The 27,968-nt window shown below is 44.8% G+C and overlaps 1 protein-coding gene across 1 annotated transcript; it reads right to left on the reverse strand.

Annotated features, from left to right (window-relative positions):
* Window positions 1–149: 149 nt before the first annotated feature.
* LOC144110155 (protein KRI1 homolog) lies at window positions 150–27,953 on the reverse strand. Its single transcript, XM_077642997.1, has 17 exons — window positions 27,711–27,953; window positions 27,444–27,520; window positions 27,247–27,352; window positions 26,333–26,426; window positions 25,261–25,356; window positions 24,173–24,257; window positions 23,238–23,318; window positions 21,349–21,561; window positions 20,385–20,480; window positions 17,317–17,487; window positions 15,007–15,085; window positions 10,817–10,941; window positions 4,603–4,696; window positions 2,438–2,568; window positions 1,725–1,789; window positions 1,357–1,458; window positions 150–937 (listed from the first exon to the last, which is right to left on the reverse strand). The coding sequence occupies exons 1-17, from the start codon at window positions 27,826–27,828 to the stop codon at window positions 340–342; spliced, it is 2,331 nt and encodes a 776-aa protein (XP_077499123.1). The 5' UTR covers window positions 27,829–27,953; the 3' UTR covers window positions 150–339.
* Between the last annotated feature and the right edge of the window lie 15 nt (window positions 27,954–27,968).

The following is a 27,968-nucleotide window of genomic DNA, read 5'->3' on the forward strand; positions in this document are numbered from 1 at the left end:
TCCTCCCTTCCCCATCACCTTGTATTGTATGTTGGTCTGTATTATACGCAGGTTTTACGGCATTTACAGACTTAATAGTCCTCTCTGAAAACCAGGTCAAAGCATTTCAAGCTTTCACGTGCAACGTTCTCAAGACCAGAAATACTATCTCATAAGAATGACATTGTATTGCGATCTTGTCGTAATAACAAGAGTCGTAAAAAAGAAGCCAAAGGCTTGAAATAAAAGCCAGTCATGTGCACAATATATTTACAGGTTTTACAGCCAGCAATAAAATGAATCTCTGCTATTATCCACACACATATAAATGTTCACCTGTCTTTCTTTTCCAGGAGTTTGTTACGAGCCAGTCTTCTTCTTCCCATATATCAGCTGCTTCTGGACCTTCTTGGGGTTGAGGCCATAGGCTTTGAGCCTGTTGGCAGAAACCTTGAAGGCTGGTGCCAGGCTGCTCTGTTTATTGACGGGCCCTGAAGACTGTGTGCCGTTTGCCTTCTTCTTTTTCCGCTTTTTCCTGCTTGCTGACAATTCAGAACTGGCTGTTGTCTGCATATTCACATCTTTATCCATTCCACTACCAGTGCCAGATATCTCCAAAGATGCTGAGCCTTGACTGAGCTTGGCAGATGAATCTGGCTTAACGCTTTGTGTTGAAGAGGAATCACTGGTGACAGTGCTTGTTCCAGGTTGTAAACCAACACCAGATGCAGAGTCATCACAAGTAGAGGTCTTCCTTTTGCGCTTCCTTTTGCCAGAGGTCATCGTTTTCGACATGGCTGGGTTGACAGCTGCTATTCCTGACAAGCTTTCAGAGGCCTCCGCATGTTCTGAGGAATTCTCACTGGTGCCATTAGCCAGTCCTAGTTTCTTCTTTTTCCGTCGCCTCTTTCTGCCCCCTTCCTGCTCCTCAGATGGTGTTGCTTGGTTGGTTTCAGTGCTGAAAGCAGAATTATGTGGCTCTGATCTCATGATCACACAGTAGGAGGTGTTAATCACTAAGATGGTGATGGTGCAACATCATGCAGGATATAATGTTAAAAGCTGTTGCGGCTAACAACAGCTGGTAAGCGCAGGTTACAAAGTGCATAAAAAAATTTATGATACAACAGCAATCTTGACTTAAGAGACAGCAAGGTACCTCGCTGTGATGTCACCTCTGCCTCCTCCAGTACCAACAGTGTACTGCACAAAGTGCTTCAGCAAAACAATGGCTAGATTAATCTAGCTCTGTCACTTCTACAATATAAAGTTGTACTTTGTAAAAATGCACATCCCTTTGCCATCTAGTCAATATCTTTGGCTGCATGAACTAAAACAAATAATTGGAATGAATGGTTTCAGGCTCATAGTACTTACGCCTCCTCTCCGTACAAACTGGGAAAGACCTTGCGCTTCAAATAGAAGTTCGAGGCTCGCTCCTGGAATGTGCGGTAGTCCTGCATCTCTTCATTTTCAGTCCTAGCCAGACAGACCAAAAAAAAAACAGGCTACGATGAAGAAACTGCAACTTTCATGCAGCTGTAACACCAAGCAGACTCAAGCCGGTTCTTATAGAACAAGTATAAAATGTTTGCAAGTAAAAAAAAAAGCAGTTGTTCAAAGCTGCAAGTGTGGATATGAAACTTTCACAGTACACAAGGCAGGCACAAGTCTCATCTGTCAGCTAGAACACTGCTACAGAAAAGGGGCTGGCTTTTTGGAAAAGAATGCTGCCATTGTCTCACCTGTACTGGCAGGTTTTCTTCACAGAACACCATCGATTCAGCTCCTTGTCCTTGGCTGAAAGAATCTACAAAGAAAAAGCCGGCAGAGACAAGCCTGCTTACATGTGAGAAAGCATAAGCCCGACCGCCCGCTCACTTTGTGAATACAGTCGCCACGCGCTCCAATGTGACCATGTGATGTAACCTGATGCCACGCAGCTGGCAATTATAGCTCTGCATGGATCTACATAGCTGCCACTGCGACGCCGCCGCACCCCTTCTGATCTGCACGTGATTTGCCTTAAGGGCATGAAGCGAGAGCTAATGGGTTAATGCTTATATATGCAGAATTGGTCTTTCTCTACTTAACATTCATAGATCCCTGAAAGTCCTGATACCATTCCCGGCACAGTGGCGCAGCGGTTAAGTGATGCGCCACTGCCCTGGGATGGCAGGTGCACTGCTAGTGAAATTTGTGCAATCCAGGTTGCTCTTCCCAAGCAAGCTCGCATAACCAATCATTAAATTAACCGCCACCTGTGCCAAGCCGCATGATGATGCCCTATTATGAGCACCATATCTCTCTCACACACACACAGGGGGGAGAGAAGTTTTCACTCAATGGGGCAAGTAAGGCTTACACCTTAAAACAAGGTCACCCTTTGGCTAGTATCTCCCAGCAAGCATGCCCAAAAACGATAGTACCAAGCAAGCAACATGGCCCATGCATTTACCTCTTCAACAGTCAGGCCAAAATCATTGGGCACAACAGAACGATACCGAAAACGGGTCGGCATTCCACCAACAATGTCCTCAAAGTCCAGTTTGTAGTACTCGTCAAAATACTCCTCAAAAGACTTGCTCGCTGCAAGGAAATCAAACAAATACCATGGTCCAGTGTTTACTTTATTTTGGCAGTCACTACACAGATCAAGAAAAGCTGTGCAGTACATCCTGCTGTCGAAAGGTGCTGCTTTTTGTAACAATGAGGCCTACAATGAGGACCACAGGAAGGCATGGTCCTTGTTTCAGAAACCTTGATGCTATTTGCCTGCTCACCTGCCCTCTCAGGCCAGGCAATGAAATATGCCACATTAATATGCCAGCTATTGTTTTCTTTTTTTTGTGCATATACTAAGTCGAACAGTTTGTGATGTCTGCTCATCTGCCCCAAAACACAGGCCACGGCTCCACACGGCCTCTTTCATACTCAAAACAATTCCTCGCTCCTAACTGCTTTCTACGCTGCTTTCTTTCTGCAGGCTGTCTTTTGCTTACGAGTGATCACTCAAAAACGAAGGAAAAAGTGTATCACTTTGATGTAAAAATGCCTAGTAAATAGCACTAGCAACATTTCTGCCCAACGTATTTTGTTCTCAGGCAGTCCTGAAAGCGTGCTTTTGAAAGCTAACTTTTGCATCTCCACACACTTAAGGTTAGATATATCAGTTGGTTGCAAAACGCAGTAAATCCACACCAACAGCTTCACAAACATCCAGCAAAAACCTGGTCTGCTTTAAATTCTGCAGAATAATGAAACAGCAACTTGGGCATTACCAGTCAATGCATAAATGCTGGTAATGCAATGGCAGCCAGCAAGCAGCCGGGTATATTGAACAACCCACAGCAAAATGGTGCACATTGTTATTATTCCACATACAAGTGCAGATAGAAATACGGAGTGAATGAAAAGGACATAAAGATGTGGCTAAAAAAAATTTTCACACTTTTCTGATTTAGCCCCTCATCAGACATTTATCACAAGCCACAGATCTGAGGAGTTGCAATCAAAGCAAGCTACCCTACTGTACAACCTATTTAGGTTTCACAGCTTGGGGATATTCAAAGTTCCGCAAGTGTGCTTTCCCACATAACTATGTTGCCAAAGACAAGATGGTCGACTTCTCTATTAGAAAAGCTGTGTGGGCTACAGGACAGGTGCTAAGGGTGTGGACAGAATGTAAGGAACATAGTTTGGAAGAATCAAACAAAAAAACTACTCCTTCTTGTTTTGTTTCAGCTGGAAACGCATGATCAGCCACCCAGTCTTGGGCAACATTGTTATGCGGGAAAGCGCACTTGCAGAATTTTGCATATCCCCTACTGGCACAGTGGATGCAGAACCAAACATTTTTAACACAATAGCATTAAACCTCCCATCAAGCCGAGAACCTGGTGGCGTACAAGAAAATAGAGACTGGTCGAAAAGGTAGTGTTGTTACACATGAAGCAGTGAATTTGTAAAGTGGTTCAAACATCACATAAACTGTGAGTGTAAGACTGCAACATGACTCAAACATCATTATGACATGTAAGAATGTAAGGTAAATGAAGTGCACCATAAAAAAAGTGACTGAGATGACAATTGAACCTATCAGACACAATACCCCCAGTCCACTGAGGCACGTTTGTTTGACTTGGTTAAAGGGAGGCTGTGTGTGCCTTGTCCAACAGTGTCCGTGTCTGTGAAGTGATATGCAAAGAGGACCCCAGGCCACTGGAGGGAGCCAGTAACGCTATCAATCATACCCTCAAAGTGATCACGATATCATTTTTCAGGCTCAAGCTGTTTACTGCATTTTGTTCGCTATGCATCTCGGAACAACTGGGGAAAATATGAGCTCATTTGGCGCAGCGAATAATTTCTAACTGAATTTTAAAAGTTCTCCTGAATCGTGTGGCAGTCAGGGGGAGGAGCCGATAACTTCCAACTGCAATTTCTAGCTCAAATGCATGTGTAGAGCCCTATTTCCTTTTTAAGTGCATGTAACGCCGTGGCCAGTACCTGCAACGTAAAACCACTATTTGTTAGCAGACGATGTCATGACCCAATCCACGGGGAGCTTAGTGTCCCTTTTTTAGCACGCCCGTGAAATAGCAAATACGCAAGTTTGCTTACAGGGGTCGAAGACTGGTTTTTTCTTGCTTACAACCTTAGCAAAATGGGACTTTTTCCGGCGTTTTCCTTTCATTTCACTCGTCCACTCTGATTCCTGCAAGAATGAGACTGTCTTAGTACACTGCGGAGACAGCTAAAAATGTAAAATGACAAAATCAGCTTATATCATACAATTGTGGCACTTTTTTAAAATTTCATTTTTAAAATCATTTGAACCAACACAGCAGACATGAAAAAGGATTTGTTACGGACCAAGCTCTGACAGTGGAAAAAATCTTTGCAACTGATAAAAATGCACACAATAGCGTGCGGCTTAACAGCAGCATTGGCACAAGTTTGCAAGCTCACTAAGGAGATCCACTTGAACCTCAACATAACTAACATGGATATTTGAATTATTGCCTGTATCCAACACTTCCTAAACATTTTTAACAAACACATTCAATATCAAATGCGGTTGGCCACAAAATGATATACAGAACTGCCAAATGCCAAGCAGTGTCCAACCGAATGGCAGGCAGCAGGCTTCGCTGCGCTACGCAAGTGGCTGGTGGCGAAGCGGCAAGCGCCCATGCCAAGATTCGCACTTTTTATCTCACGCTAGTGCTCTGATCTCAAACTCGCCTACAGCACCCAAAAAGATGCCACAGCGGAAAAGGGTGGCAGCCAGACGGTCAGCCTGTGCTCATGCCTCTCGCACCTGTCAACAGTGCCCCAGAAGCAGGGCGCGGACGGTTGTAGCCTTGCAGAAAAACCATCCTGTGCTCACATCACCTGTCATAGAGGTGGTGAAAACGGAGATAGCTTTAACTCTGATGTACCATTTTACACACGGCACGGCTGTAATGCAAGGAAGCCACCCCACCTGGCACTCAACCTGGTGGTGCAGTGCGGGAAAAAGAACCAAATTGGCGCTCAGTTTATTGCGGCCTCTGAAATCGCTACGAGTGCCTTCAAAATGGCAATAAAACTTGGGATGAACTCTCCCGCTTCACTATGTTCCTTCATTGATTTAATTGCAGTGCTTCAGTGTGTTTTTCACTTAATTTTGCATTACAAATAGTTAAACTTGGACATAACGAAACTGAAAAAAAAAAGGCCTGGGATTTTTTGTTACATTAATGTTTTTGTTATATGCAGTTTTCGCGAGCAGACCGAGAACAAAATGCAGAACAAAAACCAAAATAAAATAAATGTAGCTGATATCACCTTGCAAATTTACACAAAACATTTTGTGATCGAGCTGATAGCGCAGATGCACCAGCAACCGCCACCACCTGTTGCAGCTCACATAACGACAAGTGGTGTGGAGAGAGTGAGGAAGGCAGGGGCACCGCGACCGAGCTAAAGGAGAGTGCGCAGTCACACAGCAGCATTGCACTGCACTGCAGTCGCATTACAATTATGGGAAGGGATGAGAGTAGTTGGTGGATGGTAAATAAAGAGAGGGGCACACAGCGCTGTAACCGTCTCCATTGAATGATCACCACAATGACGCTGTGCGTAAGAATGGGATTAAAAGGACAGAGGAGAGGAGGGGATCAGTTGAGTAAGATAGAAACGGAAGGAGCAAGGTAGACCAGTCACAGAATGTTCCCTCTCTCCATGGAGGAAGGAAAGAATTCTTTCCTTCTTTGGGCTACCCACCACTGTTGCCCCAGGAAATGGACTCTTCGCCTTGCGTAGCCAGTGCTCTCCGCCGTCCCCGCTCCCGACGCAGGAGAGCTATCAGCGTTTGAATCGCAAAAGCAATCATGCGACAATGATGGCCATGCAATGCTGGTGCTGAGTCTTTTTTGCTGCGTTCTATTCTTTTTCACTGCTTTTGAGCACTAACTTTTGTTGTGTCACGTGGCATGACTCTCAAAAGCGAAAGCAGCAGAGATGCGCTAACGGCACTGGAGCATGGCGCATTGTGTCAAATGCGGTCATTCGTTGTGATAGTAGGCGTTCCCCCCATGTCAGTTCGTGCTTTATCGTCATGAAACTTTTCCACCACATTTTTTAACTCAGCACAAGCTAACAGATAACTGGCATAGTGAGTACTCTATATCAAGGTCAACCGCCACAACCCCTTCGTTACATGGAGGTGTCAAATACACGCATTTCAATGGCCGGCATTAGAGAATCGAAAAACTTACTAATATCGAGGAATTCGCTATTGGCCATGAGATCGAGCAGACGCCACCTCGCGTCGCAGCGACGAACCCTCCATAGTGTGGACGCCCACTTACGTCGCCTGCTTTCCAGCAGTGTTTACATGCACGCGTACACACATTCCTTGTGACTGTTGTTTGCTTCGCTGTTTTAGTGCGCTCCTATTTACTCGTCTGCCTCTTAAGCTGCCATTGACAAAATAATTGTTTATATCGAGTACGCAATGCTGGATCATGACATCCTCTGTCGTTCTTCAGCACTGCACGCTCTTTGCCACGCAGCGACTTAGCACAGTGACGATGGCGTTAAGTTCCTTGTCAAACAACAATGAACAGGTCGCTGCTGTCCACACAACTGAATGCAACTGCCCAGTGACTGTACATTGCCATCAGCAGTTTGAACGGGCCATTTTATTCCCCCCATCTGCATGATCAGGTTGAGTTTTTTCTTCTATGTTAATCGGTTTCGTAAGGCCCCATTTATATATTTTTATTACTATTAAGCTTTAAGGCTATTGCGCATGCCATATCGCAATAGTGAGAAAATTTTGCCCCAAAAAACGTCTGAGGATTCACATCATGTCCAGCACTTCAAATCAAACAACAAATATTACCTGGTCAAACTAGATAAAGGAAGTAACGGTCGTGCTATGCTAACTGCGAGTGCTCTCCTGCCTAAGCTCAATGCTACTGACAAATAAAAATTAAGAGAACAATAAGAGCAACTTAAGTACTACTTCAGCTTATGGAATGGAAAATACGAGCACTGAATATCATGCGTGCTTCACTATATTTCCCTTCACACCTGCCAGTGTTTACCAAAGACAATAGATTTTTTTTGGAACAGTAATATGTAGAAGGTTTTACATAGAAGGTTTTTATTTCCAGTGCCTACTTTCCAAATATCCTCTAGTTTATGTTTTGTATCAGACTTGCATTGCCAATAATTACTGTGCTTAAGAAATCCTCGTTCCCTCAAAACTCCTTTCACACGCCTAACCACATTCACACGAAGCGACCTGCAGTGTCTTCACAGTGACTAATTCGTAGCTTGCACATCACCATATAAAAAATTAATCGCTGAAGCTCCTAAATTTTGGTGACCGTAATACTCCTGTCACATGGCCAAACTGTCATTTTAAAAGAGTGACACTCGTGTTCAGAGTCATTCGCACAGTGTCACACGATTAACTTCACTGAAATTGGCAGCAAAAATCATAGCCTTGCATTAAGTTCGGCGAGCTCACTCCACTCGGCTGAAACATTACTCACATGGTACACGCAACAACAGTCAGCTTTCCTTCGCGATGATAATTTTTGTGTAATGCCAGTATGATTTACTTAGGGGCAACAGTTTGAAGAAGTGCTGGTGTCATCTAGCCAGAACAGATATGTGCATTCACCATCTGTGGGCCGGGCAGTATGCTACCAACGCTGCATTTAATCTACTTAATCTTCGACTCAAGAATGTTAGTTAACCAGACCGTGACATTTTTAGGCAGGTCAGGGTGGAAAGTATGTGCACCTCTACGTGGGCTCAGAAAATGCTAGCCCAGCAACTGATATATCATCCGAAATCTCGTCATGTCTGCCCAGTGAAGCACCTGTCGTGGAAGACAGGCAGAGCAATGTCGCCTTAGAAAAATAGTGGAGGGAAAGCGCATGCATAGTGTGGTGTTGCTGGAAAAAGTAAGTTTCGAATAGCATTTATTTTCTAAGTGTAGCACCGTGTCTCACCACAGTGACACTTCATGAGGCGAAATGCGCCCGCTGGCAGTCAGTCACACTAAATTTGCCTGTCTGACACCCGTACAACTATATCACTTCTGTGGCATAGGCAGTGGCATGCACATTAGTAAAAAGGAAAAGAAAAAACAAAACTGCCGTTAGGGAAGTGTGACGCAATAAATATATCAGGCCCGTGAGCGAAGTACAAGGGAAACACATGCCAAAACATGAGAAAATCACAAAACCGGGGTTTGTGTTTTCCTACAATCCGTGTTTCTTTTATATAGCATTCGGTGATTTTAGGCTTTCATACGCTTAATCTAAACATATAAAAGAGTATATCACTCATACATTGCAGAGGGTATGTTTTCTTCGGTGGAAAACCCTCAGTAAACTGGGATGCAAACTGCCGCGCATATGTTTCAGCCGGTGCCGTTGGCTGCCGATCCACACTAGTGGAGTGACGGTGCCGCCACCTATAGGTCCGTCTTGTGATGAATATGGAGGTTCGTTAAATCCATGTTTAACTGTATCGAACTATCTTATGATTTTCTACCTTTTCGGTACAACTAAGTTCAACTCTACTATATAAATGCTGTAGCTGGCAGCTGCATGTTGAACCAATCTACTTACACATCAGTAGCTCAAGGACACTAAAGACAAAATACTTAAAGAAACTGTCATTACCAGCCTACCATGACCACTGAACAAGTCCTTTCCTCCTCAAATGCTTATTTCGAAGAGCACTTGCACCCGAACTGGCAATGCCCTTTTTTGTTGCTGTTCAATCCAACGCTAGAAAGTGAACTGCCATGCAGAAAAGCAGCTCAGGTATGGAAGGTGGTAACTTTCTTCCATGCATGATTATGTGTGATGGATATACTGTATAAACGCGTGTAAAGGCCGCACTTCAACACGATGACAAGACGGGTCAGCTGGTGGTACATACTTAAGCGAAAATAGCGCAAAAGACGAGGACAAGGAAAAAAAACAACAGGACCAGTGCTTTTTTTTACAAATTCGAGGGCCAATTTTCGGGATGCGGTCCATACATGCGATGTGTGAAAAAAAAAAATTCAGTAAAAGCACACCAATCAGGGAATGAGCGGCTGTTATTCTACGCTCAATCGTCACTCGTGAAGTATTCCTGACTCCGAGCTGATGCTGTGCTGTGGTGCATGCTCATCCCACAAGAAGTCATGCAGCCTGTCCACTGTCAACGCGTAGCCGTTGTTCCGCACTTCCATCACATAGCTGAGCAGCTCTTCATTTAGTTTGGGAAACTTGCATGGCTTGCCTTGGAAAGCGTGCTTTTTGCAGCTTGTGTTCCTCAATGCATCCTTTTGGTTGCACCATCGTCAGATGGACTTCTCGGCCACGTCGAATTTCCTGCCCGCCGCACGCTTACCGTGTTCGAGAGCAAACTCTCATCCATGTGGCTATTAAGGTGCATGCCCATCGTACTAAAATTGCAGCGCTCGGCGGCAGCATACAAAAAGCCACAACTACGATGAATTAACACGCTACCACAGCTCCCGTGCCTTTCACAGCCACAAAAAGCTGCAGCTGGTGATACTGACGCCGATATGAATAGTGGGAGCTCGCGGCAGAGGAATAAGTTGACGATGATGATGATGACCTGCGGCCTCGGGCACTATCTGTAGGCGGCTTCTGGAAGCTTCTGTGCTCATGTGTGGCCTCCGCGGCCATTGCTCGCAGCCGGAGCTGACTGCAGAAGCCATGGTGTGTGCATTTCGAAGGCTATGCACGTGTGGGTCGCGGAAAGTTCAGGCGCAGCCCTTAAACGTATCTTTTTTTTTTTAATATTGCGGTCAGGAAAACAGAGTGCGGCTCGTACACGGGTGCGTACCTAACAGGCGTTTATACAGTAGCTATTCAGCAGACAAGGGCATGGAAAGAGGTGCTCGTTATGGCACACATGACGGAAGCCAACAGTCACTGAAACCAAGAAGCATAGGGGATGTTTTTTTTTTTGGGGGGGGGGGGGGGGATTAATAAAAGAAAAACAACTACATGCCGCTGGTGGGATCCGAACTCACGACCTCCGAATTTCGCGTCCGGTGCTCTATCAACTGAGCTATGGCAACGGCTGTCCAGTCTTCTGCTTTCGGGCAGATGTTTTTTCTGCTGCTTTTATTAATCTCCCACTGATGAAAAACCACAAATTAAAAAAAGAAAGAAGACATCCCCTGTGCTGCTTGGTTTCAATGACTGCCCGTTTCCGTCATGAATGGATCTAACTAATTGTGTAAATGACTAGGATAGCAGGAAAGCCAATGGGAGCAAGCAAGGCATGCTAGTGTACTCACATCTTCGTCGTCCCCGGCTTCAACAAAGTCACCGGGGTAAGATTCATCGCCGTTTTCTGTCCAGTTCTGTTTGCCCTCAGCACATTCGTCCTCCTCATCCCCCTGCCACTGGTCCCAATCTTCCACTGCAATACACCCCCATAGATGAGTCAAGAATACCTCAGCAAAGCACCCCTAGAGTGAGGTATATTTTAAACACCACTGTTTAGAACTTGAAACGCACAGTGTCGACTACAGCTCTATCAGCATCCTATCATAATTTACAGTTAGACGTCAAACTAAGAACTTAAAACAAACCTGAAATTACTTCATGGCAGAAATGTTGGTGAACCTACCAAACAAACTATACCACTAGAACTGAATTTTGGTGCAGCAAAGCAAAATGTCGATTTTACCAAGTTAATTATCCCAATGTTTGCTTGTACACATTATTTATGAAGAGATGTATAGTAGCTTGTCTTCATTTTGTTTGGCCACATATTGCTGGCGTTCGTGTGAACCTCTTCACTCTAGAGAGCATAAAAATGTTTACCATTGAAAGTGCAACAAGATGCTGCATTTCAATTTCATGGCTCAAAATTGCGTCAACAACCATGAACATTGGACCAATACAGTAAAACCTCATTAATAAGTCATTGGGACCGCAAAAAATATTCGAATTAACCAAGTTTTTGAATTAACCAACCATACCAAAAAAATGCATCCATGCAAAAAATTTTGTTGCGGGAACGCGGCACCCTTACTGGACAAACTTTGCAATTACCGTATATTGCCGAGCGTAAAAGACAAACGAGCTTGTAGCCCTTGCCGGCTAAAAAAAAGGCTGACTCCAACTGTAAGTCGACATGCTTACACCCCCCTCCCTCCTTCCCCTGCCGTTCGTGTGCTTCGTCCCACCGCCACATTTTGTTTTTGTAGTTTCCCCAAGATGGCATTGCTGCGCTCATGAACTCAAACCAACAAACACGTAACGATGCAATCACAAGGACAGCAGTCCGAAGCCAGTGGAGATCAAAAGCGAAAAAGCGGCGTTTGCCTCTACACTCACGTGCGACTGACAAGCGGCATACTGAACTGCACATAGTCCTGTAGTATCCGATTCCAGCGTGACACACGTCCTTGAGATTATCAAAATCGGAAGTTTGCCTTCGCGCTACTTACTGCTCATCCGAGGAAGCAACCACCAGTGACAACGAGCCAGGTAAACAGTGCGCAATACGAATTTTCTCCGGTGGAACTGTCCTGCCTACAAATTAAAGATTTTTTTGACACAAGCAGCTCCATGTGTACTACCGGGAACGGGAACCAGCACAGGCACGTACTATACCAGGCACTAGTCCAAAACTACCTTAGACCCTGCAGATAGGTTGGCTGTGCGTACAGGTTAGCCCCAAACTTTAGGACGGTCATTTTTTGAAGACAGTCAACCTAACCCTCTAATCACGGCACGCTACTCAAAGAAGACGCACTGACACTGTTAGGGGTGGAAGGCGCTTCAATGCAACAATGCCCAGTAAGAGCAGCCTTGACTACAGCCAGGCTGGAGAGAAACGACGCACATGCAAGCCACTGCCTCCAGTCCGGCCATGCCTTGACGAAGCGCTGAGAGTATGTCACTTTGAAACTGGTGTCCACGGCTGCGTTGCAGTTAAGCACGTCTTCTCCACTGCAGACGCATGCTTCAGCTGTCCGCAAGGCATAAGAGATTGGTTTTTGTGCTGAGAGCACAGGGCCTTTGGCACTTCACATATCGAGCATCGGCCTTACTAAATGGTACCGCACTGCAGCGCCACTGCGCTTTTCCGAGGTGGCGTTGCTTCATCGGTCGGCAGTGAAATTGGGATCAGACATCCTACCACAGCACCTCAGACCTTAGAATTAACTGGGCTGGCACGCGCCACCGCTTCGCTTTTTCGATCAAATTTACATAAGAAATTATAGAACCGCAGAAATTCTTCAAATTTCATGGGGTTTCGAATTATCCAAGTTTGAATTATCGAGGCTTTAGTGTATATCAAAATGAAAAGCAGGAACCATGGTTTCTACCAACAGACACAACACTGCACTGAACATAAACAAAGGACGATGCAGCAAATTTTGGAGTTGCAGTTCTTTTGAAAGCCACCTCAGCCCAACTAAATCTTAAGGAATATGCTGGCCATCAGAATTCAAATTATTAAGGCACTCAGAGTCAGCATGTTGTCAATCATACATGCAACACGCTACAAGCTTTACTGATAATGAAACAAATTACACAACACACTGACAACTGTTTATTCGTGATGAAGGTTTTCCAATTTTATAAAGAAACGACATGTGCTGCGCTGCTAGAGCCATATTTGTTAACTGTAAAAATTGCGAATGATAAAGAGATAGCGGAATGAAAGAAGGACGGTAAAATAAACCCGACCCAAAGAAGCCAAATGCTGACGATGGAAAACATCCACTACAGGATGAGTCCCATACCTCAACATATCACCGCAACAGAATCAGCAGTTCCAGATCGCTACCTGACAACAAGAGTGAAACATTGCTTCCACATTTCTCGGAACCTGCAGATGTAATTGTTAAGGCTTCAATGAATTCTCTTTTTTTGTTTTTTGCATGGGCTATGAATGAGATTCTCTCAAACAGAGGCCTACAATCTTTGCAACGATCAGAATGCGTTGCCAGCTTGCCCGGGTGATTAATTAGTTTTCATGCTCCCCATATCTACCTGTATGACTACTACACTACATTCCGCATGCCAGTGGGATGCAGTATACAACTTCACTGTCGCACTCAACAAAGTGCTTCTGGCGCCTGACGGCTTCATCTTCACTTTAGCACACAATCCTGAAAGTTTTTTAAATGTTGTGAAGAAAGACGACTAGCACATCGTGCGTACCTGCAGTTTTCTATAGGACGTGGGAAACTATGTATACCGGGTGTCTCAGCTAACTTGAGCCAAGGGTTAAAAAATAAACCATTAGAGACAGGCGAGTGAAACCAGTTACATACTGCTGAAAGCCATCTTGCACACCACAGGCAATTTTTTGTTTCGCAAATAATTAATAATTTAATCAAGTTTAATTATCCAAATTAATAAATATTGACTTGACAACAAATTGCATTTGAAGAGTTGTCGAGCACCTTTAAAAACCCCCCTTCCACCACTTACGATAAGGAAATACTCACCTCACTCACTCGACCAAATATTCGAAATTATTGAATATTTGCACAGGCCTAAAGTTCAAGCTTAAAGGGAGCCTTTTAAATTGCGAGGCTGAAATTCTGCGCGAGTCGGCACATTGTGCCCGTGTGGTTTTGAATTCGTACTGTTCTCGAACGTCGTCCATCGTACAAACTTGAACAATACTCAGAGTTCGCGGAAAACATGTTTCGTCGTGAATACGGGACGAGGTAGCAGCGAAGCGCGTGGGAGGCGTACAGCTTCATAGAGACGGCGAGCGCGGAAGAAAATGGTACATCTCAAAGCGAGTTCAGCGTACCGCGGCAAAACACACACTGCAACTCTTGACTTTTCTATTGAAAAAATGTAAACAACTGCTGTTTCGATGACAGGCAAGACGCCTCTCACTAAATGCAAGCCACCGCAGAGTGCATATTGCCAAATATGATGCCGATTTTGGCTCTAGTCGCTAGGCCTAATTACGAAGGCCAATGCCGTTTACCGATTCTTATCGTTTCGCCACCTTTGCATTCTTGTTCCGGGCCCTTCTTACTGCGGGTGCAGTGCAGTTCCCGCAGCGGGGCGTTCGCTTTTGCATCGTTAGCGTCCCAACCAGTGCGCTTATTGGCGGCGCGCCGAGAACAGCACAGCCAGGCCGAGCTCGTGAAAGCGGCCGCTGCCCGTCGTCTGTGCACATGACACGCGGCGAAATTTAGTCATGAGGAGCTTCAGAATGCACACAAAACTCCTTCTTCCCTTTCTCAGCCACATTGGCAATGAGTTCATGATGCTTTCAGTGAAATTTGATTTTCCGGACTGCCCCATTTTTCGGTCGTTTTCGCAGTCCCTAGAGGTTCAGAAAAATTGGTCATCGACTGTATATAAAATAAAAACTAAATAACACATTCTGAAAATTGTAGTCGCACATGAAGCACAACTACAGTGCAAGTTCATTAACAGCAGCAGAGAAGAATGGAGATTGAACAGTACACTATGACATTGTCACCTGCTCACTTACATCCAAGTTCTTCATCCACAGGGTCCTCTGGTTTCACTTCTTCAGCTTCTTGCTCGTAGTACTCGTTGTTGAAGATAGCCTGGACACATGAGGAATAAGCATAAGAATGTGCTGTTGCACAATTAAACACACTGTAATCCATGTACTCTGTTAGGTCCCCTACAACAAAAAAAACGTGAAGGAAGTGGGCATAAAGGAAAATGCAGCAAGCTATGGAAAGGAAAATGATAGGTGTAATGTTTAGAGACAGGAGTAGGGTTAGTGGGTCAGGGAACAAATGCGAGATAATGACATCCTAGTTGAAATCAAAGGGAAGAAATGGGCTTGGGCAAGGCATCTAATGTGAAGGCAAGATAACCACTGGTCGTTGAGGGTAACGGAGTGGATTCCAAGAAAACTGCTTAGCAGGGGGCAGCAGAAAGTTCACCGTAGTGAAGGGCTCCGGAAAATTTCGGCCACCTGGGTTCTTTAATGTGCACTCACATCACACAGTACATGGGCCTCTAGCATTTTGGCCCCATCGAAATGCAACCACCGCAGCCAGGATCAAACCCGCGTCTTTTGGGTCAGCAGCCGAGCCTCATAACCATTGTGCCACCGTGGCAGATAGGTGGGCGGATCAGATTAAGAAGTTTGGGGGGATGGGGTGGTCGCCGTTGGCATAGGACAGGCTTAAGTTGAAAGATATGGGAGAGGCCTTTGCCCTGCAGTGGGCGTAGTCAGTCTGATGATGATGATTTCCCCCGACAGGTAATCCAAACAGCTGTTTGTGCAATTGCCAATGCTTCAAACTTGGCGGGGCCCAAGAAATGGTCCAAATAATTTATGAGTCCAAAAAAACCATAAACATAAAAAAAATCACCTTGCTGAAAAAAAGTATGGCTTGAAAAATCCCTCATTTTGCATTTCCCACGTTCCACTTTGCAAGTGATAATGTTAGCATGTATTTGAGCCTGTCGTGCTGTTTTCATGTCACACCATGCCTCATGTCACTGACACTGATATGTGTGATGAGCACAGACTCTGCGCCAGCGCGCTGCATTGCATGCCCCTCGCCGCATGTGGTAAGGAGAGAGCCTGTTTCCTTGGGCAACAACATTGTGAAGACTGAAAGAGGGAATTCGCGGGTAAATCCAGCTTTACTCGCAAGAAGAAGCGAGAGCATCTAACTGCTCCTTATCTCCACACCAAGGATGGCAGTGTCCGAGCCGCCGCGGACAGTTCCGCTGCCCAAATATGAATGTGAATGCGCGCTTACGCACATGCGCTTGTTGTAGGCAACTGCAAACAGGTTGAAGAGTGTGCCATTAATGAGTGGTAACAATAAGGAATAGACTATGCCAGGTCTATCGAAACCAATCTCTCTGAGTGAATCTGTTTGAATCTAAAATGGCATCTTTCAAGGTGGAAAACAGTCAACTGGCCGCAGCATGAATGCTACAGCGATGCTTGCTCGCATCTATATTCAGACAAAATTCGACTCACTGGACTCCACAATGTTTGAAATACTGGCTGCGAATATGTGTTCCTGTGAAGTGCGTGACTATATCTCAACAGAGTCCAAAAAATCAGCCGGCCGCTATAGCAACAATCTCAAGGCTGCAGCTGAATCCCCAACTAAGCTTGTCAAAGCATTTCTTTCTTTAAAACGTTCACTGTGGCAGCGATTTCTGCAGCCTTAATTCTCGTGCATCATGACTCAACAAAGAGCCTCCAGTGAACTCAACTTAGTTGAACAGACAACAGATGACAACAGCAACATAGCACTCACATTTTTCACAGGCTCTGAAAAATCTGGACTGTCCCACAGCTTCATGGCATCATTCTGTATTAGTGCCACACAGCAGGAATACAAGACGTGAAATGATGAAATTTCTTAACGGCAATGTAGCCTCACGGACATGGCATGTATTGAGGCGTAAAAAAAAAAATTCACCTGAGGGAAGTGACTAATGGCTCCACACAAACAAATTCTTTTTATTGTACACACTAATGTTGTTGTTTTCCTTTTTTCAATGCCTGTCACAGATTTGGAGTGAGGTTATTGAGAAAGCGTGAAATGAGAGACCCTACCATAATTGTCTTGTAACCAGCTTTAGTGACTTACGCCAAACACAGTATCATTATCCAGCCATACATCAAGTGAAACCAAAACACTGCTGAAACAAGAAACAAAATGATAAGAATGAATTTCAAAGTAAGTCTCAAGTAGCTACCAATGAATGTGCCGTCGTTTTCCTGTTGTTCACTTGAACACGTGACTTGAACAATCCCGAAAACTGTGCAAAGCTGTGAGTGCTTATCACTCACATTCATGCGTCGGTCGTACTCCTGAGGGTCAAAGTCTCCCTCAATGTCAGCATCTGCAAAGCCGACCTGTTCGTTTCCCGTGACCTCTTTGAGCCGCTCAAGCTTTTCAAGGATCTCCTTCTTCTTGAGTGCTTTCAACCGATTGATTTCTTCTCGTTTCTGCTCTTTTTCCTGCAAAAATGGCCAAAAAGATGTGCCACACACTGCACACTTGCAAACACTACAGGGTAAAAAAAAAAAGAATAATGGGAAACAGCCATTTCCTTCTGCACAAGTTCAGCATCCAGCCTATTGATGTTTCCTCAATATTTTGCCTGATGGCACTGAGCACACACATTTTAACAGATAAATGGTAAAATATAACGCTGTATGAAAAATTAATGAAAATCTGGTTCCAGTCCAACTAGAAGCCACAGTAACGGACAGCAGAAAGAACTCTCAGGCAATCCTCCATGGATTGCTTGAATGCGTTAGCAGAAAAATGTTCGTTATAGCTGAGATTGGCACAGTACAGTGCATTATAGCCACTGTGGTAAACTTAAGTTCATTATAATCGAGGTCCATGTGCCAAGTTCGTTACTTCTAAAGACCAGACATGAAGTTCGTTATATCCGAAGTGGCATACTTAGGTTCGTTATGTCTGAGGTCAGCACACAGAAAATTCGTTATATCCAAGGTAGCTTACCGTAAAACCTAGTTAATTCGAAGTCAACGGGACCATGGAAAATATTTGAATTAACCAGGTTTTCGAATTACCCAACACGGGAAAAAAAATTTTGTTGCAGGAACATGCTATTACATAATAGTCTACCTTCCAACTCGTAGCTCTTGCTGGCCAAAAAGAGTTGAATGCAATTACAGGTTACCCCGCTTCGTCCCACTGCCTTACTTTGTTTTTAGTTTCCCGTGGAATGGCATCACAGCGCGTGCAACTCGAAGCAAGAAACGTGTAGCAATGCGATTACAAGGACAGTAGACTGACGCCAATGGAGACCAAAAGCAGAAAAACGGCAACACCGGCACGCAACTCCATTCACTAACAGCAAATAAAACTACAGACATACCTATAGTTTCGGACTCTGGTGCGACGCAGGTCTCGGGGATCATTAGTAGTTTGCTCTCGTGCTGCCTAACGCTTATCGAAGGAAGCGACTGCCAGCACATATGAGCCAGGTAAACAGCACACAACTGAAATTTTCTTTTGCAGAACCGATTTGCATACGAATTAACAACCGTCTTTGAAGGCTGGAGCCCCATGCGTCCTGTCAGGAATGGGCACCGGCAGGGGCGCATACTAACCGCCGCTTGTCCAAAACTACCGTAAAAACCGGACTATAGGTCGGATCGGAATATAGGTCGACCCCTCCAACTAACCAATTCTAAAAATGAAAAAAACCTTTTCAGTGGAAAAAGTACCGAAAGGCACCCTTACATTGAAACAAATGCGACTCGACAGGTTGCACAATGGTGACAGTATTTATTTTCATTTAAATGCTGCTCGTATGTACACCCGGCCAATTTTTTAACAAGATCACGCGCCCATCGACTCCCGTGTTTGTTTCTGGCACACAGAAGTACGACGCCGTAGAGCAACTCCCTTCCTCTTCATGAATCGCCCCACTTAGGATGGCGAGCCCTTGAATTGCGCCTTCGTGAGTCTAGAGGCACGCGCAATCTCTACCACTTTCACGTGGATGCATTCGGCAGTCACAGCCAGCGATCTTGCATGCAGCGCAACCTTTCCTTCAAATTCTGGATACGCTGTAGTCCGCCCACGAAATGATGTTTTCTTCTGGTAGCTGCAAGTTGTAATACGCAACTTCTGCCTCCGCCTGTACTGAATGCTCTTTTCGGATACTCCAAATTCGCGCTGTGCCGCCAGGTTGCCGTGAGCTTCCGCGTATTCAATCGCGTTTTTCTTGAAGGCAACGGTTAATTGTCGACAGCTTCCGCTCATTTTGAAACAACATGCGAAAAAGCAGCCTCTAACCAAAATAGCTTTGCAACTACGGAAACGCAAAATGGCGGCACTGCTGCTGATGGCAATGGAAGGACGCTATTGAGTTCAGCCACCCATTGTTGCAAGACTTCCATAGTTTTTCCGCCAATGACCGATGTATAAGACGGGGGCCGACTTTTCACCATGGTTTTTTGAAAAAAAGTTCAACCCATATTCCGGTTTTTACGGTACCTTAAGCTCTGCAAACAGGTCAGCTCCGCACATAGGTCGACCCCGCGATTTCGGACACTTGTTTTATTGAAGGTCAACTTACACGCAACCGTACTTTAAGTACATAGTCAGCGATGCCAATAACCTAACCCTCTCACCACAGCACACCACCCAAAGAAACAGCACAGGCTGGTGTTGCTTGCATTCAACCCATCATGAGCGCGAAGCAAGGATGATCGAGTTGTGGGACAAGGGCAGGTACGTGTTTTGGTGGTCCACAAGCTGTAGCTTAGATGGCGTTCATGCTGGCAGTACTAGGGCTCAGGCGCTTCGCGTAACAAGCATTGGCATCGCTCTGCGGTGCCACCTCGTGGCTTCACCGAATTGCGGTGAAATTGGGGTAGGGCATTCCCGCATAACAACCCAGATCTTCGAATTAACGGGGCTGGTACACGCCACCACTTTGAATTATCTGGTCAAATTTGCATTGGAATTATGGGACTGCAGAAATTCTTTGAATTATCTAGAATTTCGAATTAGCAGAGTTTGAATTATCAAGGTTTTACTGTACTTAGGTTGAGTATATCTGAGGTTAACACAGTGAAGTTCATATCAGAGGTGGCACAATACGGTTTGTTACATCCAAGGTGGCATAATAAAGTTTGTTAAATCCAAGGTAGGGTACTCAGTTTGTCCGTAGCCCAATGGCAGGCTGCCATCAGCCCACCATGGCAGGCCACCTGCCACTGGCTACTGACAGATAGCTGTCATCATTTCCACTAGCCCTTCTAATGCTAACGTAATAAAATGAGCATAGCAAAGCTTTGAGGCGATGTTGGCCAACAGGGTGGCCAGCACCTACAACCATCTTGGGCAGCCTGATGCCACAACTGCTTACCTGCAGTTTCCTCTCCCTCACTTCCTGCCTCTTGACTTTCCGCCGGTCGTCTTTCCGCCGCATGGAGTCCTGCATTGTTCTGGGGTACTTCTTGATCTGCCAACAAAACATGATGACAAAAAGGCAATTGACCAGATGATCATAACAAAAGAGGCCAGGACATTGCCCTATTACGTACATACACTGATATGCACATCTTTCCACAACATCATGCAGCTTCATTAAACTTCACTTTCCATAGCTCTGCAGCCCAAGGCCATCAGGAAGACTCCTCTTTAAGCAGCAGATATAAGCACATGTGCAAAGGGTGCATGATTTTGCTACAACACCACATGCCAAAAATGGCAGGGGCACTTCCACAGTGCCTCGAGAGACAGAGAGAGAGACGACGATCATGCATTGCAAAATTGCCCGCCTTTTTTGCAGCGACAATTGTGCTGTTGAACATCAATATGACTCAGAGAGGCCTAGAAGTTCCAGAAAAAGCAAACGGCACAACTCCGCACAGGCTCCTTGAAGACTCTTGGTTGAGGCAAAAAAGTTTGAGAGCACTGGGATTGACCCGTGTTTTGACAAAAACGCGTCTAGTCACTTGAGAGCTGAACCTCTGCCCGGTTCACAAACAACTTAGCAATACAAAAAGAGGCTGTTATAATCAAGCCATGACCGGTGTGACACTGCACCTGCAATACAGCAACTCCAGCATGAAACCAAATTCAATGTGCAGAACTTGCCATGCTTGTCGAGAGCGGAAGGTGCCACCCACAAGAACCTTGCGCCTCCATCTTGAACCCAGCAATTGCTGCCAAATAAAACTTCCTTGCTCTGCAGCATTTCTTCTGATCACCACAAAGCTTACAGCACAACACGAGACACACAGTGACGGATGATATCCAGTGCTGTACCATTGTGCCCCCATACTATAACAGCAGGAGACCAGTACTGAATGGAATGGGCGACTCACGAATTCAGAGTCTGGCTCTTCGAAGCGGTAGTTGAACTTGTGCTCGAACATCTCCTGCTCCTCCAGGGTCGCCTCATCTGCACTCAGGTCTTCCTGGTCGCCCAGCTGGGCCAACTGGTTCTTCTCCAGGTAGCGCCTGTTCAGGATGTAGTCACGGAGGAACTCCTCCGACTTCTCCAAGTTGCTGCTGTTCCAGTAGCTGCGAAGATAACCCTGCAAGCAAGCATGCACGTGCATGAGCCCATGCCTGCCAAATGATCCAGAATGCAATAAGAAATGCGGCAGTCACGGTGGGTGACGACGATGGCCACCATTACAAGCCAGATCATGCCCACTGAAGAACAAAAGCCTTGCCTATCTCAGCACACATTTCGCATTTATCTCTCCATTTATGTTTGGCTGTACTTTCCTCCCTTTGGAATCAACTCGGTTGTCTCAACAGACCATCAGGCATCTGCTCCCCACATTACATCACCCAGAGTTCCCTTTTTTTCCCCCCCCTTAGAATATCACTTAAGTTTGTTGTGCAATCCGTGCTGCTCTCTACTGCGAACCTTGCAACTCCTGCAGGAATGGCAGAAAGCGGCCAACATGAGCCTACACATTTACCACATTGACGGCATTATTTATAAGGGTTATCCCACGTGGTAAGCTGCCCCATGGAAGATTTGGGCTGATTCAGCGCAACGGTCAGCACCTGACAAGTCAGTCTACCTGCTCTGCCTTCCCTTAGGTTTCCCATTACAACCTTTCTGGCACATACCATATTTACTCACATAATTTGTCCCCACAATTTGTACACCCCCTACTTTTTACCTGGATTTTTTTTATTCTCAAATTTTGCACTCCCTGTTATGCAAGCACAACACACGCACGTGGGTGTGTAGAAGGCAGGCTTGGGAACATCGGCGTAGTTGCGTCACCGCATGCAGCTGTGACAGGCAAGTGGTGTCAAAAATAAGTCGGTAATTCGTTTGTAAATTGTTTCCGGCAAGGAAAAGCTAATTACACGCAATTTACCCAGTGCTGTACAATATAGCAATGACACTGTTTTTGCTATGCTGGAATACATTTCAGCAAAGACTACTCTGTTTCATACAGAGTAGGCAGCGCTGCCAAAGCTAGCGCGCCTGTTCGCACAGGCTAAGTCCGTGCCTAAAAAGTAGTTCGCCCTACAACCAAAGCGAACACTAGTATATTTAGTTGTGACAGATCTTCAGTGCCATGAATGGAAATCTGCTGGACTTTGTTTTACTTCTTTCCACATTTTCGTCCTCCAACTCATCGAGACTTTGAGAAGTAAGAATTATTTCAGCGGTCTGATACACGGCTGTTGGGGCGAATTGCCTTTACTCCATCCGCGCCTTAAAAGTAGTTCACACTCTGTGAAAATTATAGCCAGGAGGTCCGAGTAATGAGCGCATCACAGCTTCAACCCTAATTTTCAGTGGTACCGTTTCGTTTTATACCGCTCTTTGTTTATGTCCAAACACTCACTGAGGCTTCGAGAATGACGAAAGGCACGTGGCAGAGTAATATGTTTTCGCGGACACACTATATCTGCAGCCTCCACAGCATTCCCTGCTATGTATGAAACAGAGTATAGTACGTCTCGATCAACTAAGTGAGCCTCAAGCAAGGTGTCGGTGAGCGATAAGCAGTGTGAACAAATATTTTGTATGGAACAGTCATAAGCAGAACTTGGACTGAAATGTATACATAAGCATCTAGGTTGCACCTGAGCAGGGGGGAACTGCTTGTGAATTTTGAAAAGAATACAGATAAGTTCCCCTTGGTTTGTTCCCCTAGATTTGTTACAATCACTACAGTGGTATTATTACAAACCATTAACACAGCATGCAAGTGCCAATATTTCAATCGGCACATACCAGCTTCTCAGCATCTTTCGACTGCTGAATCTTGTTGACTTCTCCCTTCAGCCATAGCCTGTATTCTTCATCAGCAGCATCCTTCAAGAAAGAAAAACCATGCCCTTCAACATTAGACATGCACGCATGCACGCACGCACACAAAAACAAGTTCTCGTTCACTTCCAATGATGGCTACAAAGATTACTGTCACCTCAATCTATTGGTATGCTTAAACATGAATGTTCTTAATTATCATGCACAAAGGAAAACACTGACCTGAAAGCTATAGACAAAAAAATATGAAGAAAAGCTTAACTCCGGCCATTTGTCCCTCATCTGATTAGGCAGTGCAAAGGCTTTCACATTCAACGCCGCACAGCTTTGCATGCCTTTCTTACATTAGTGGGGGAAAAAAACCTTTTGAAGGTACCACAATAGCGTTAATAAGCATACCATTGTTAAGTGTGATCAAAGTGAACATCAGCACGCAATAAAGCTTACGGCAAGCATCACAGGAAGTGAAAGAAAGTGACTCGTCAAGATCACAGCAATACAAGAAAGTCCTTGTATCAGGAACAGGATCCACCATAACGTTGGTGCTCGCCGCCAGCAATTACGAGGTCCTCGTTTCCATTTCCGCCGCTTCACGTCACTCTCACTCTTCTCCCACTTCGTCCTCAGAGAATCCAGAGTTTGAATCGTGGCGGAGAGAAAAAGCTTTTCAACTTCGAATCCAAATCTCTTAGAAATAAATGCACCTTTTGCTGCTGGACAAGCAGCAACAAAGCCACAAAATGCCGAACTATTGGATTTTACTAACAAAGAAAAGATTCGATAACGTAGTCTTTGGTGTCCCTTTAACTATCACTCTGTAGCTTATTCTGGAGTTTTATAATAATCTACCATTACCTGCCTCTTTTGTCCAAACCTTCTTGGACTGTGCTTTTTCTCACCTGTCCCTCTTTACTCTGCTTGGCCGTTTTGAGGAGTGATCCACCCTCACCATCATCATCAGAGTCCACAAGCGCCTCCTTGAAGCTGCACATCAAAAAAATAAAAAATAAAATTGTTTTTCACGAGGAAGAATAATGAAATTCCACTAAAATCCCCAGCCTTCCATTCTTGTACAGTGAACTTTACAAAAGATCTGCCGCAGAAAAAAAAATGAGCAGGAGGATAGCAGTTCGTCCTTACTTTACTAGATTGTTCCACACCATAGTTTATTTCCTTGAATTATTAGGGCGTCTTGTCTACACAGACCACAAAGATCAAAAATTTTTGTTTCTAATGTCTAAAAGTTACAGCACAGAATGTGGAAGTTGCAGACAGCCATGGATTAACATCAATCACACAATAAATTTCTTAACAGTGAAAATTCTTGAAAGATGGTGGCATTTTCACTTCCATTAAAGCATGACTAGGTACCAAGCCTATGACACAGAGTTCTTGGCAGCATAGCTGTCAAGTCACAGCAAGGGGATGGCAAGTAAACAAATTCTACTAAATATGTATCGCCATATTTAATGCAACAACAGGATAAGGTACTTCAGGTGGTTCTTTCACATTAAAAAATAAGCTGCGAGACGAATAGAAAAACGTACATACAAGAGACACATTGCAAAAATGGAGCTGTTCAGCCAGTTTCCTGAAGGGTGTGCAGTCTGAAAACCTACTACTGACCAGCTCCGTCCCATCAATTTCAAAAAATATACAAACTGAATAGACAAGCACAGGGACAAGAAATATATTTTGCCATAAACTGCCCACCTCTGCTGGTACCACAAATTGCCTGGCAGCTCAGTTTTGTCACAGGTCAACCATGCCATATTATTTAGGACAAAGCAGTTCATCTATCTGCCAACCATGTTGCCTCAAGCATCCAAGCACCGGAACGACCTTCCCACTGCCAATGCAATTTATTCTAACCACGACAGCTTCAAGTACACCATTAAACAACTCATTCACGAATGTGAACCCTCACTCCCTTTGTGAAGCACTTTCACGGGATCTCTGATGCACAGAATATATGAAAATGACAAACCTCTTTTTCAGCTGTTCTTCTTCAACAGCAGTAGCATACTGTCCCTGCTTGAGATGTGCTGGCCCCGTACCATCATCCTCGTCATCTGACAATACTCTGCGTTACAAGATGAGAGCAACCATGCTTCAACCTTTTTTAAGGAATGCATGCAATTATCTGCTACACACTACGCACAAGACCAAGTCACAAATTTATCAGCCAGCAACCAGCCGAGCTAATTATCCAAGTCACATGAATTCCAAGGAATCAAGAGGAACTTAAAAGATAGGCTTGAAAATTTACCATTTTTTTCCAAGCACTATAATTCATACACTTCCTCTGGCTTTCCTGCCATCTTGAAGCGAACAGTACACAATCTCACCTGGAAACTGCACCATAACACAAGGCAAAGTGATGCATCATATTTATCACTTTTAAATGTTAACTATCTTTACCCATTAAAAAACGTTTTTAAATGCAACCATAAATGTACGAGTTTTCAAGGAGATTTTTTAATTTTGTACTGCTTTCAAAGAATCCAGTTTGTTTTGTGGCAACCGCTAGTAATCAAAGAATGAAACATTCAAATCTCAGTATCTTAATAGCTCCACAAGCTTGATGCCCACTTTTGTAATTAGAATAGTTTAACGAGGTCCTCTTTCCCCTCAACACAAAAGGTAGACGATGCTGAATAACGTGCACACATTGGTGGCGTGACAAGTTCTACAATTAGTGTTTCTCGAATACACTGCAGCTATCCAAATGAATCATAATGGCGGTGATATTCGCATAAATCTGTTCCCTTGCTGGTACAGACGAACTTCAGGTGATCCCAACAATCAAAAACCCAACAGGCCATCCAGTGTCCAAAAGCTGCAAAATTCTAAACACCTGTAAATTCTAGTCGACTGCGTTACGAGAGCTTCAAGGAATCTGAAACGACACTGTGACAGATTCATGACAACAGATTCATGGATGAGAGTGTTATTACAGCCAGTTCGTCTGTGCCACTTAACATCTAGTTTCGTGCAGTCCTGAAAAACTCGTGGTGTCAGTAAACACAGCATTCCCAAGGCTGCTGCAAAAAGCTTACCCCTGTTTCTCCACAATTAGTTTCCTCTCATAGTCTTTCAGGAACATGGGTTTGTCCTTTTTCTTTCTTTCCTTCTTTTGCTCACTTGAGTCTCCTGAAAAGTTGAAAATGGTACAACAGAGCCGATAAATGATTGATGCAATCAACTTTGGCTGATCAGCCTTCAAACTGCCTTATCCTTTATTGCAGCCATGTTCCAACATGCCCCCATGCTTCCTTATGTAAACAAAGCCCACTGTTTCATAGTTTAAATGTGATATAACCAATAATTTGAGCTGCAGAAAATCCCCAACAGGTAGATTACAAATGCTACTGATAAGCTAAAGCCAGAAATAGAGTGCACACAAGCATGACCCACTTAAACCTGCTCTGAGCACACAAATCCTGCACCCACAAATAGAACTGCAAAGAAAAAGCAACCCCACAGGAATGCAAAAGGCACGGATGGCTTGGACAAGATGTCAGAGGCACCACGCATTGCTTTCACCAAGGTGCCTTTAGGCAAGCAACGATAAAGATACTGGAAGAACACGACCCTGGGCAGCTCTGCGCTGCTAGACGCGGTGTAAGGTAATCAGCAGCAAAATGGTCTTCGCACATTGGAAAACACCAACGCACAGGGACGCAGGCAAGCTCATACATATGAAGGTGCCTCTTTACCAGACTACGATCGATTGCTTCGAGGTATACTCTGGTGGAAGGAAGGATATTAGCGTTTCGGCGATGGCACACAATTTACACTCTGCCCCACTTTACTGAGATCAATGGTGCGAGGCGTCCTTAACCAGAAAGTGAGCATTTAACTGAACGCCGAGAAACAGTTGAGACTCACAACGTAAGAACAAAGCAGCAAAACGTCATGCCATTTTACACATCCAGCTTGAGCACCACAAGCCCGAAGTAAAGAGCCTCACCTGTAGACTCGAAGAACACCATCTCCTTGTCGTAAATCTTCGGGTCTTTACTTTTAAGCGCGCTGAGAGTCTCCAGGAACTTTTTCTCGAGGGCTGGAGTGAGCTCCTGTCAGAAATAGCACAGGCAGGAATTGCAAAACAGTGGTAAAACGCCTAAGAACAAACGAAGCTGGCTGAATGAAACGCGGTGCGCTCACCTCTGCATCCTCATCCTCAGATTCTGATGAACTAGATGAAGAATCGAAGGCGACATTCTCCCCGTATTTGTCCTTCACTGCACACAAACAGATTAAAAGGCTTCATTAGGTTTTCCGGAGCGAATAAACGGCTACACAGGAGAGTTAACATGTGTACCCAACGCAACAAGCCACATGTTTCGCCGCCAAGTAAAAGTGTGGCCGTAAACACGTGTGTTGCGCATGTAAGCCAGAATAGTCAGGAGCAAAAAAAGCTCATTTACTAACGTTTCTGGAGTTCTTCTTTCTCCCTCCACCTGTTGTAGTTCTTGGCGTAGTCCTCATTCAGCTTAAGTTCACCAACATCGCCGGAATCGCTGTCACTGCCTTCGAAAAGGTCAGCCATATTTGAGTTTACGGCGCACGCATGGGCAGATTTTCCCAGTAGATATCAGATACAAACAGTAAACCCGTTCGCTGCATATCTTCCAAATTCCGGCAGCCTTATTCTTTCAAGACGGGACCTTTACTGAGCGTAGCGCTACC

Source organism: Amblyomma americanum, chromosome 11, assembly GCF_052857255.1.
Source record: "Amblyomma americanum isolate KBUSLIRL-KWMA chromosome 11, ASM5285725v1, whole genome shotgun sequence".
In the NCBI taxonomy this organism is placed as follows: Eukaryota; Metazoa; Arthropoda; class Arachnida; order Ixodida; family Ixodidae; genus Amblyomma; species Amblyomma americanum.